We start from the raw sequence: 11700 nt of genomic DNA, 5'->3' as shown, positions 1-11700 counted from the left end.
GTAAGATTTGAATGTTTTGTCCATAAATAAATATAGCGAATGGCTTTTATTTTCGATCATTGGTGGTAAAAATAATCGGGATTCGTTTTGTAGCCTTTTTGTTTTGACATGGAAGGTTCGTGTTGACACGAGCCCGCGACAGTCGCGCGTCCGGGCAGCAGGGTTACGCCCTTAAAGTATTTGACGGACACAAACAAATCATATGCAAAAGCAAATCGTTGGACGAGTTAGCTCAGTGGAGTGATACGAAAAGAAGGGCCGGTTATTAGTTCGAAACCGAGAAAAATTATCCCAGAAGACAAACTGGGAGTTCAGTCATGGCCTTAGTCCACACAAGTTACCACGCAAACCCTTTGGAAAGCTCGAGGTTATCTCAGCGCGAACTTTTGGCGCGCATTTTCGGCCACCATGAAGCCGAAAGCGAGCATCATATGGACTATGAAGAAAGCTCGAGCGATTCAGGATCAGACTGTGAAATGGAGGAATGCCATGAAGGTATGATTTTCGAGTTTATGCTGTTTGCATTTAAAGGGGAGATATCGCATGTTTTTCGTGCTTAAAACGATCGCGAAGGTTTGGGTTGGAAAGTGTAAACACGAAGCAAGCTGACGTGGGCTTTTTCACGGACGGCGCGAAGCATTTATTATTGAAATAAATTTTGCTTTTTGTTATCATTCCTCGGAGAATGTAATTTTTTTTTTAGGCCTTGGCATTTTGTTTTTATCAGGTTGAATTCCATTTCCTCGCCTAGAATTTAAGCTCTAGTCCTTGGACAATCGTACATTGTGTGAGGGCTACGTACAGTAACATACTCGAACGAGCCGAACTTTGTGCCGGGGCGAAGAGAAATTTGCATATGCTAAAGCTGACACAAACAGCTGCTCGCTTTGCAAACTAAATCATAGGCAATGTATATTTTTTTTTCAGCCTTTTTCAGTGTTTTGAAATTGTCACGGTAATTCTGCCCGGAAAAAAGAGACAGCTTCTGACTTGTCACGAAGCTTGTTTAATAATTTTATCAAAAGCATGTTTTCTCTTGTCATCACGCTTGAACTGCTGTAATGTTGTTAATTTTTGCTGTTTTGTATTCCTCACGTGGATATCTCATGCGCTTTAGCATGTTTTATAGTTTTGTGCCAAAAACTGCTATTCGCTTCCTATACGTGCACAAATGTGCTGTACATAGGTCAAGTATCATATCTTCAAGTTTATATACGTCCTTCCTGATGATGCAATTGTGCGCAATAGTAATAATTTCTTACGCGTGAGACTTCATACAGATCTCTCAAGAAACTAACAGTTAAAAAAAAAAATAACTCTTATCTGCAAGTACTAATAAATTATTCCTTAATAATATAATAAGCATATAAAAAAATTTGTATGCTTATTTGATGATCAAGTTTGTGGTTTTGTTGCGCGTGGGTTGTTTGGACCCTTCAGTTGGTACTCTCAGAGATAAAAGTGATAATTATAGTTATTTTACATTTGCAAAAATTCAAAACACTCGCTCCACAAAGGAATTTCATGGCTAAATTTTAATACTGGTTATAAATCTTTAACTTATTTTACTTCTTTGTCATGCTAATGAAATTGATTATGTAACTGTATGTTAGCTGACACCGAGACAGTAAAAGTAAAGAAAAGTGAAAATTGTCTAGGGTGAATCATGAATATTTTATTTTTTGCAAGATAAGTGAAAATTGTCTGAGGGAGATCAACCATGTTTTGAAAATCTGATCTGCCATATACTGCAACAACTTCACAAATTTGACAGATGAAAAAAAAAAAGATGTAGAACTCAAGGTATGGGCATTTTGGACACAAAAGTACAGTGCCTTCAGTTACAGAGGGTTTTTTTTTTTTGCACAGCGTATGATTATGGGGGAAAGGCAGATCTTAGATAGGACTATTGAAGCCCAAAAAGAACATTTTCAGAGAGAACCAAACACAAGTTTTTCTAAAAAGCTTTAAAATACATAACGATCTATGTAATATTTTTCCCAGTTGAGGTTTAAAGGTTAAAGTATGGCCACACAAGTAGTTTCCACTATGTTTAATAACTAAAGGTGTTAACATTTCATTACCTGCTTACCAATAATTTGTTGTGGTGCCATGACGTCTTTACTTATGTCTTCTGTGCATCATTCACTGGTTGAAAAACCGTTCAGTTATTATAAGGAAATCCCTGACTGTATTTTTTTTTCATGAAAATTTTCTCACTTTTTTTGTAAATTTAAAACTCTTATCTAACAGGTAGGGTAAGGCCTAGGGGCTTGTCGGGAAGGGTTTTTTTTTCTGAACATTTGGCTGTGAATATTGACATTGGACATCAATTTGCATTATTTTATGAAAGTGCATTTTTGATGCACCATACGAAACCTGCTGAGAATCATTGCATTACAGTTTATGTTGTTTTTCTAAATTTTTATTTGAAAACGTATACCATATTAACCAGGCTTTTAGCCAGATTGAGACAGAAAAGTGGAAAACCTATAAGAGCACCCACAAAATTTAAATTAATGCCATTCTGGTTAAAGCTTGCCATAAACTAAGCTATATTGACTAGGACGGAGAATTGTTAGTAGTCAAGCCCATGTTATTGTATTTTCAGCTGCAAGCTGGGAGATGTGCTTGTTGGTCAACTAATGGTTGAGCTTCCTTCACCATGTCAAGGCGCAAGTCTTGATGAAAAAGGAAGTGTTTTTGAGGTGTAAAGGTAAAGTGCAATAAATCCATGTACTGACTTAAATGCTATGTCAGTGTTGTGGTTGTACTTTGTTACTGTAGTGTGCTGTTGTTGTTGTACTTTGATGTCTATCAGTGGTTTAAATAATTGTATTGTCATGTCATTGGTGTTGAATGTCGCAGAATAATAATTGCAGTCTATGTGATTTGTGTCCTTAGTTCTGCATCTGCCTTTGTATTGGCTGCGCTGCCAAAACAAATTTGAAATGATAAATTATGACATAAATCTTTAATTGGAGATTTAATTTAAGAGGAAAAAAGAATCAGATTCATATTTTTTTTATTTTGTCAGGACTGTGAGCTCTGCAGCCCATTTGAAGGCAGCTTAAGATTGTTTGTTACACATGTGGTTGCTCTTCCTTCTCCAGTTGAGACTTCACTGTCTTGATAAAAAAGGAAGATAGGCCTCACAGCTGTGTTTTTGAGTAGCATTGACCGTCTACAGTGCTGTCATTAACCCTTAAAGCCCCAATAGTGATCACCATCAAATTTCACCTCATCATAATTATCAGTGGATTATGTGCACACTGTAGGTCGTGAGAATTATTAGCAATTAATTGTCTGGATATTTAAACAAGTTCTCTTATTGATACTCAATGAAATGTATGGAGCCCAGTAAGAGGAATTTGAATATAATGATACTGGAGCTTAAAGATTAAGTGTTTAGGAACATGTTGCATGATCGCACCTTTAACAATCTTCTTAGTCTTTGAATAAAATTAACATACCACCATCAAGATCAGCCATAACATCATACAGGTTACAGCCCTTAATGACAGCTCTGATTTTTCTTTTTATCAAACAGTGAATGTATTACCATCTTCTTTTTCTTTTCCTTACTATTCTGCTTCTTCTTCTTCTTCTTCTTCTTCTTCTTCTTCTTCTTCTTCTTCTTCTTCTTCTTCTTCTTCTTCTCCTCCTCCTCCTCCTCCTCCTCTTTGTTTGTATCTGTAATGTGTATGTTCTAGGTGTGGCAAATATAAACAAAATAAGAACAAAATGAACCCACATAGCGTAGGACTGTCAAAGAACATTTATGCTGACATAATGTAACATTACTTACTGGAGTACCTTCTTGTGTTGTACATTGTTCATCAGATTGTGATTGGATGTGGGATCCTGAGTCACTATCATCATCAGTATGCCTCACACGAGGCAATAAAGAAGTGCTATTTCATCCTGATTACAGCTGTGGAACTGCAGCAGCCAAGGGCTCACAGCCCCTAACACCAGAGGGTGAATACTACTGGGAAATCAAGATGACCAGTGCAGTGTACGGTACTGACATGGTAGGTCATGCCCCTCATTGTTTTGCAACACCTTGACGACGACATACAAAACAGACGAACAACAGAGGCTGTTTATGAATTAACTACAAACTTCATGGAAACTGAGTGGCACATTCACAACACCATCACCAGTAGAACAGGGATGTGTTAGTTAGATGGGACAGTACACACTGGTGTAGTTCATACAGCCGACTATTTGCCTTGTGGTGATACTAACATTACAACTATGACAGTCACATTGGATATCTCACAATGTCAAACAGTAGCATGTACTTGCATGATACAATACAGACTCAATCTAACTGATGACAGACATAATTCACTTGACGTCCCTGGCCTTTGACCCAACTTACAGCACATCCACGACATTCAAAAAACAGTCTCAAACAGTGGCTTACTCTGGACACTACAGACAAGTCCCTACAGTCGACAGAGGAACAGTATGACATGATTGTATCCTTTTCAGTTACTGATCTCTAAATGATATTATTATTGTTATTGTTGTTATTATTATTTGATATTATTATTATTATTATTATTATTATTATTATTATTATTATTATTATTATTATTATTGATCATCACCATTATTTTGTATCATAATGATATCACACTGATGGGGCAGTTTTTGAATGCCTGTGAGTGACAAAACATTAAGCAATTTCCCATTTTCATTGGTTTTCTTTTTTTGTTATACTATGTAAAGGGTGATTACCTTTGCAAAATTCATGTGTACCATTTTCTCAACCAATCAAAACTCGAATCAAAACCAACTGGGGCTCACCATTTTCCAATGTTTGATGCTATTTGCATGAAGTTTTTGTTTGGATTTGTTGTGATACTACTTTTGTTTTGGTTTTAACATAATTAGGTTGAAAACTGCTGCAACCTGTTGCCACTTCACAAACATTTTCAATCAATTGCTGACAATTGTTTTTGTGTGAATTCAAGTGTCTTTTGGATTCTATCCCAAGAGCTGTTTGAGGTATTGCAGCTGGGAATTTTGACATCACCTTTGCAACATATTTTTGCAAAGTTCTTGCATTTTAATTGGCCAATTGAAATGTAGGCATCGGAAAGTTTTAGAAGAGGTATTTAGGTCCAAAAAATTGACAACAGCACAACTTGCAACACTGTAACCAACACAAAAATTAATAATGTGTTTATCTTGATTTCCACTAAATAACCTTTAATTGTGTACTTACAAAAAATTTGTAAGTATTTAATATTCCGAGGTGTCACATACTTTTTGCACCTCATAATGTTTTTCGGTAATAATCACTTAAGATCTTAGTTTTATTTTTTTATTATGAAATGTAAAGCTACAATTTGCTGTTCTACCTTCACCACAGATGCTTGGAGTATGCACAAGTGATACAGACATCACCCAGTACAAAACCTCATTCTGCAGCCTCATTGGCAAAGATGGTAACAGCTGGGGTTTATCTTACATTGGTAATTTTCATCACAAAGGAAAAGCCCACAATTACACTTCAAGGTTTGACCATGGAGCAGTAATTGGCGTTCATTTGGACGGGTGGCACGGAAAGTTATCTTTCTTTAAAGACAATGAGCCACTTGGGGTGGCCGCCGAAGGACTTACAGGGAAAACTCTTTATCCTGTTGTTTCCTCAACTGCTGCGAGAACAAAGATGAAGCTACAACGCAGTAGTTCAACATCATTTTCACTGCAGTATCTTTGTTGCGCTACCATTGGAAAAAGTCTGCGAAATCCAAAAGCACTAGAGTCTCTACCCATTCCCCCTGGGGTGAAGAGACATCTTTGTAATGAACTGGATTGGATCTTCAAGGTACATTTGCCCTCAAAACAGAGCTGCTAGCCTTAGAAGAAGTTTGGAGGTGCTTTAAAATACTTTAATATATTTTAGTTGTTTGCAAAACTGGAGCTTACCTACTAAAGTCCATGGAATTACTGAGAAAATCAACCTCTTCAATTCAGAAGAATGCAATGCCTTGCGTGCATTTCTTGTAAAGCAAAATAATGGGAACTGCTCGATAAATGAATTAGAAATTTATGCAAATGTAAGTCTGCTTAGAGGTATCAATATAAATTTACCTTCATGCTGCCTGCATAGACTTTCTCAGTCTGATTTTAAGCAAGATCATTAGGCTAAGTGTACTTTCTCATCAGTGGCAGATTTATTATGCTTAACCAAAAGTCCTTCGTTAAAGTTGTAGCAGCTTAAAATTGCTTTTACAAGGGTGTTAAAATTTGTGAGAGATAAATTAAAAAGTAGACTGGCAGTGCTCTTGCTGGAGTCTGTCACAGACAATAAAAATTATACAAAGCACTTCTACTTTACATCCAATAGCATTGGGATTTTAAATTATGTTGCTTTATTGAAGAAAAAATGAAAAGAGGTTATAAGGACTAGTAAGAGAAGAGACATCACGAAATGATATTTATTACCAATGTTATGATAGCTATTTTAAATTCTGTCATAAATGTGAGTAATTTGTACAGTTTTTTAAAGTAAATTGTCATTTAGAAGATGGAAGAATTAAGAGAAAAATATCACGAGAAATGTAGTGTAAGTGCTGTATGCTTTGGTATTTGTAAAGTTGGGGGTATGTATGTAAAGTAGCTACAGGTCGTTGTTGTCAAGACAAAATAATTTATACCGGAAACAAGGTTGATTTATTGCTTTGAAAAATACTCAAAAAAATAAATATATTTTTATTTGACTTGAACACTGTGAATACAAAAAAAGAAATTAAAATGTTGAATTCTTAACAAGTTGAAGTGTTTTAAAGACGGTGCTACTTTGGTACTGCGCATACGTTCTGCGCATCTCGAGATATTTGGGTTTCCTATGGGTGGTGCCTACTAATACAGGTAGCAGAGCTTAGCAAGTACTCTTGATATCCAAAAAGAAAATTGAGGGTAACCATGCATTTTTCAGAGATAACAAAGCAAGAACGTGAAATTACTTTCGTCACTCAATTGAAATCCGCTCTATCATTCACTGGATGAATACAATTCTAGGGTTTTGATTGGCCTTAGAGCCGGCCGTGAGATATCGTCAATACACATGTATTTACCACGCGCGAGAAATAGCGGCCATTAAATCGTCTTCCGGTCTTAACAAATTAAGCATTTATGAAGTCAGCCAGACGTAACAATATTTCTTGGCTGTTTCTGATAACTTCTTGGACATGGGAAGAGCTACGCGCCTCGCTGGCGCCTGTGGAGCAATTGTTACTAGCAAATATCTCGTGTATTTTACTTGGTCCAGGTCCACAAAAGTTCCACTGTTACTTCCGTATTTTTACATTGTCGTTTTGTTATTTTTGAAAGCTGCATTTTTTTAGTTCCTGCATGCTTAGAGCATTTTTTCACGCACGCCGTATTGGTAGTTACGTAATCAATTTATCCTGCGAGCCGCAGTTTCATTCTATTTCCCTAGAAAATCGGGAAGATGAAGGGTTAATTAGGTTGTTTCTGTAAAAAATCCAGTGATGCTAGTTCCTCATTTTTCACTGTCATTTTGTTATTTCGTTAGCAGTATTGGAGTCGATCTGTATTTTTTGTTCCATTTGTTGTTACGCAATCAGTTTACCTCGTAAGCACAGTTTCATTCCGGTAGTAGAACAAAAAAATCGGGAATTAGCTGAAAGCTGAAGGGTCAATTATAAGGCTTCTCTGAACAATACGATGTTGCTTCCACATTTTGCACTGCCATTTTTTCATTTCGTTTGCTGTATTTTTGTTCCATTTATAGTTACGCAATCAATTTACCTCGCAGGCACAGTTTCATGTTAGCTATAGTAGCAAAAAACGGGAGGTGGAGGGTCAATTATGCAGTTTCTGCAAAAAATCCGGTGATGCTTCCTCATTTTGCACTGTCATTTTGTTATTTCGTTAGCTCAAGAGAGGATAGTTAGCTGTATTGGGGTCGATATGTATTTTTTGTTCCATTTATAGTTACGCAATCAGTTTACCTTGCAAGTACAGTTTCATTCGATCTTAGTAGAAAAAAAAAAATCGAGAATTAGCTGGAGGGTCAATTATGAGGCTTCTGTAAAAAATCCGGTTTTGCTTCCACATTTTGCACTGTCATTTTGTCATTTCGTTAGCTGTATTTTTTGGTTCCATTTATAGTTACGTAATCAATTTACCTCGCAAGCACAGTTTCATTCGATCTTAGCTATAGTAGAAAAAACGAGAAGGTGAAAGGTCAATTATGCGGTTTCTGTAAAAAATCCGGTGATGCTTCCGCATTTTGAACTGTCATTTTGTTATTTCGTTAGCTCAAGAGAGGATGGTTAGCTGTATTGGGGTCGATCTGTATTTTTTGTTCCATTTGTAGTTACGCAATCAGTTTACCTCGCAAGTACAGTTTTATTCGATCTTAGTAGAAAAAAAATCGAGAATTAGCTGAAGTGTTAATTACGAGGCTTCTGTAAAAAATCCTTTTTTGCTTCCTCATTTTACACTTTCATTTCGTCATTTCGTTAGCTGTATTTTTTGTTCCATTTATAGTTACGCAATCAATTTACCTCGCAAGCACAGTTTCATTCGATCTTAGCTATATATAGTAGAAGCTGAAAGGTCAATTATGCGGTTTCTATAAAAAATCCATCCTGCTTCCGCAATTTTGTGCTGTCACTTTGTTGTTTTGTTAACTACAATTTTTGTTCTACAATATACAGTCGACTCCCAATAACTCGAACCCTCGCTAACTCGAACCTCGCGCTAACTCGAACTAATTTTCCATTCCTTTCAGGCTATTACCCTCGATAACTCGAACTCCCGATAACTCGAACCTTTTTCAATTCCCCTTGAAGGTTCGAGTTATCGGGAGTCGACTGTCTTTGTAGTTACGTAATCAAATCGTCTCGCAAGCAGAGCCCGGGAAAGTACTCTAAAAGTTTTGTACGGGGAAGCTCCGCCTCGAGGTCCAGCCCCCTTCCAGGGGGATAATAAAAATGAGCAAGGCTAATTTCACGGTCAGGGGAAAAATATACTTTCTGACCGTGATTACTAGTTCGGATGCTCTACCACTGGGCTACAGGAGACTCGTGGGAGCTAAGGCCATTAAACTAGGTTCATGGGACAAACATCCTGCATACTGCTAGGATTTGACTGTCGAACGTGTGGTATATGAAAGAAATGTGATGGTATATTTCCAGCCTGGTGAATGAATGAGAATGATGATTATTCTGGAAAGTGACGCAGGCCCATGAACCTAGTTTAATGGCCTTAGCTCCCACGAGTCTCCTGTAGCTCAGTGGTAAAGCATCCGAACTAGTAATCGGAAGGTCTTAGGTTCAACTCCTGATAGGAGCACTCGGATTTCTTTTTTCCGAGTATGCCTGCGTCACTTTCCAGAATAATCATCATTCTCTTACTTTGACTTATTTCCATGACCCCAAGCGGGGAAATGGGCCGGATAGTAGATAAATAATGCAGTTGATTGCTGTTTTTTTTTTTTTTTAATTATCAAGTCAAATACTGATTAGAAGGTTCTGGGGCACCAAAGGGTATGATTTTTGAGCCGTTTTGTTCTGATATCAGATACAGATTTTCACCATTTTGGTTTAGCAGTGGATTCTAGAAACCAGGTCTCTGAACTCGGGTATGAATCAGTGAGACAAGGTCTGAAAAAGCTAGGGTAGATCAGGATTTGGAGAACCGAGCGGCTAACTCCCATCAAAAGAAAAAAAAATCGAGCGCCTCGTTCGTATTGGCTGTGGGGCATTTGTCAGTTTATTTTCAAAACAATGCTATTGCCCAGGGTCAGTACCCCTCCCCTCCTTCCCTCTCTGGAGGAGGGCACTTTCGGAATTGACTGTTGTACGACTTCGTGGGTAAAGGTCGCACAAATCCACTGGTAATGAAATTTCGACCCCAAATCCCCGTGTAGTTTGTGTGAGAGGAGGGAGGGGAGGGGGGTGGATGTCCTCAGAAAGTTTTGTACGGGTGGCTCCGCCCCGAGGTTCAACCTTGCCGTTTTATATACCATTTTTAGAGCTGCAGTCTATGCCGTAGCTCGCCGTCTAATAGGCCTTATCACGGTTTTCGACGCCATTTTGACGGGTAGGCAAACAGGCTTGAAATAACAGTGTTTGTATGGAAATCCGATGTCAAATAATTTTCTTAAAAAATCGCTTCTGAAAAATTCATGAATTAGAAACTTTTGACACTAGGAAACGGATTTTAAGAAAAAAATTGGAGGGATGTAGCTGTGACAGAAAGCGTCCAGTCGTGTTTTGAACTTTCCATACATTTGTCTGTATAGCGAACCAGCCGTGAGCTGCTGAAAATAGTTCGCGGGAAACAATACAAGGAAATGTATGGAAAGTTCAGAAGCGATGTTTTATGAAAATTATTTGACATCGGATTTCCATACAAACACTGTTATTTCAAGCCTGTTTGCCTACCCGTCAAAATGGCGTCGAAAACCGTGATAAGGCCTATTGTTAAATAGAAAGTCTTTTCTCGCCATTGCATGGCCTTTCGGTTGGACTGCGCGTGCTACCCTAAATGTCAGTTTTCCCATCCTTTTTTCTATACTTCAGCTCATGTTATCCCCCGGGTGTTATCCCTACCCTTTTATATACCTCCAGCCTGGATAAGGTACCCCTTTCGGATGGAGCTCCCATCCCCCACCTCCCTTCCTCCACAGAGCATACATCCGCTTTCTGCTCGGTAACGAAACATAAAAGAAAGTTGAGGCCAGAGGAAATGTTCGAATTTATTCGAAGAAGAAACAAGATTACGCGAAGCGAACAAATTAGAAAAGAGAACAGTCATTGCGTTACGGAGAAATTTGGCATCCTCTAGTGCTGTGGATAGGATAGGATAGGATAGGATAGGATAAAAAGTAAAATTAAATGCAAGCTAGGCTGATCGGACAGCTAAAATAATTTTATTGCCCAATATTTCGGTTAGACAATACTAACCTTCTTCTTTGCCGCCCCTGAAGAAGGTTAGTATTGGCTAACCGATCGAAATATTGGGCAATAAAATTATTTTAGCTGTCCGATCAGCCTTGCATATAATTTTACGTTTTATTCAACATTGCTGATCCTGATCTACACAAAGATCCGGCTACACTTTGCTGCTGTTTGTACAAGTGGTCCCTGCACTATTCAAGAGTTAGGATAGGATAGGATAGGATAGGATAGGATAGGATAGGATAGGATAGGATAGGATAGGATAGGATAGGATAGGATAGGATAACTTTATTTATTCACAGTTTTTCCATCATCTACTTAATTATCATTATCAACTAACTATCTATCTACCTAACTAGGATTATAAAAAGTTAAAAATAATAAAACAGCGACTAAACAATAAATGCTGCTTCTGGGTAGGGGGATGGGGAAGTTGGAGGGAATCCGCCAGCTATCAAAGAAATGCGAAATGTACATCTTGTCAAGCGTGACGGTAAGTCACAATTGATCAATAGCTGAGTATACTTGTATCAAGGAAAACAAAGTGCCTGTGGCGACTACTGTGATCAACTTTGCACTAACACCAAAGATAAGGTTGTTTGTCCTTCCAAGTCGACATCTTCTTTTGTAGTCTGGAAATACATAGTCATGCAATCTTTCAAATTGAATAGGAAACATTGCGTGACAAGAACGAAACGTGCTCCAGCGGGTGCTCCAGCGCTAACGCCCAGAGGTCTCGAGCCAA

At 37.9% G+C, this 11700-nt stretch overlaps 1 protein-coding gene across 2 annotated transcripts; it reads left to right on the top strand.

Annotated features, from left to right (window-relative positions):
• The first annotated feature begins 83 nt into the window (after positions 1 to 83).
• Positions 84 to 6793, top strand: LOC146487899 (SPRY domain-containing SOCS box protein 3-like). Of its 2 annotated transcripts, XM_085124798.1 has the most exons (4): positions 356 to 495; positions 2612 to 2716; positions 3844 to 4034; positions 5387 to 6793. In XM_085124798.1, the coding sequence occupies exons 2-4, from the start codon at positions 2686 to 2688 to the stop codon at positions 5873 to 5875; spliced, it is 711 nt and encodes a 236-aa protein (XP_084980924.1). In that variant the 5' UTR covers positions 356 to 495; positions 2612 to 2685; the 3' UTR covers positions 5876 to 6793. The 2 variants fall into 2 exon arrangements, with proteins under 2 accessions (XP_084980915.1, XP_084980924.1); XM_085124789.1 differs by lacking the exon at positions 2612 to 2716 and having other exon boundaries at positions 84 to 495.
• Positions 6794 to 11700: the final 4907 nt, after the last annotated feature.

Source organism: Pavona decussata, unplaced genomic scaffold, assembly GCF_977016875.1.
Source record: "Pavona decussata unplaced genomic scaffold, jaPavDecu1.1 SCAFFOLD_12, whole genome shotgun sequence".
In the NCBI taxonomy this organism is placed as follows: Eukaryota; Metazoa; Cnidaria; class Anthozoa; order Scleractinia; family Agariciidae; genus Pavona; species Pavona decussata.
The sequence above is the reverse complement of the archived record's forward strand: the minus strand, read 5'-3'. Positions and strand labels throughout refer to the sequence as shown.

Excerpts from the sequence above, each read along its gene's own strand:
- LOC146487899 (XM_085124789.1), top strand. The coding sequence starts at position 318 with ATGGCCTTAGTCCACACAAGTTACCACGCAAACCCTTTGGAAAGCTCG. Across the intron at positions 496-3,843 it reads AATGGAGGAATGCCATGAAG|ATTGTGATTGGATGTGGGAT; the intron begins GTATGATTTTCG and ends ATTGTTCATCAG. Across the intron at positions 4,035-5,386 it reads CAGTGTACGGTACTGACATG|ATGCTTGGAGTATGCACAAG; the intron begins GTAGGTCATGCC and ends CCTTCACCACAG.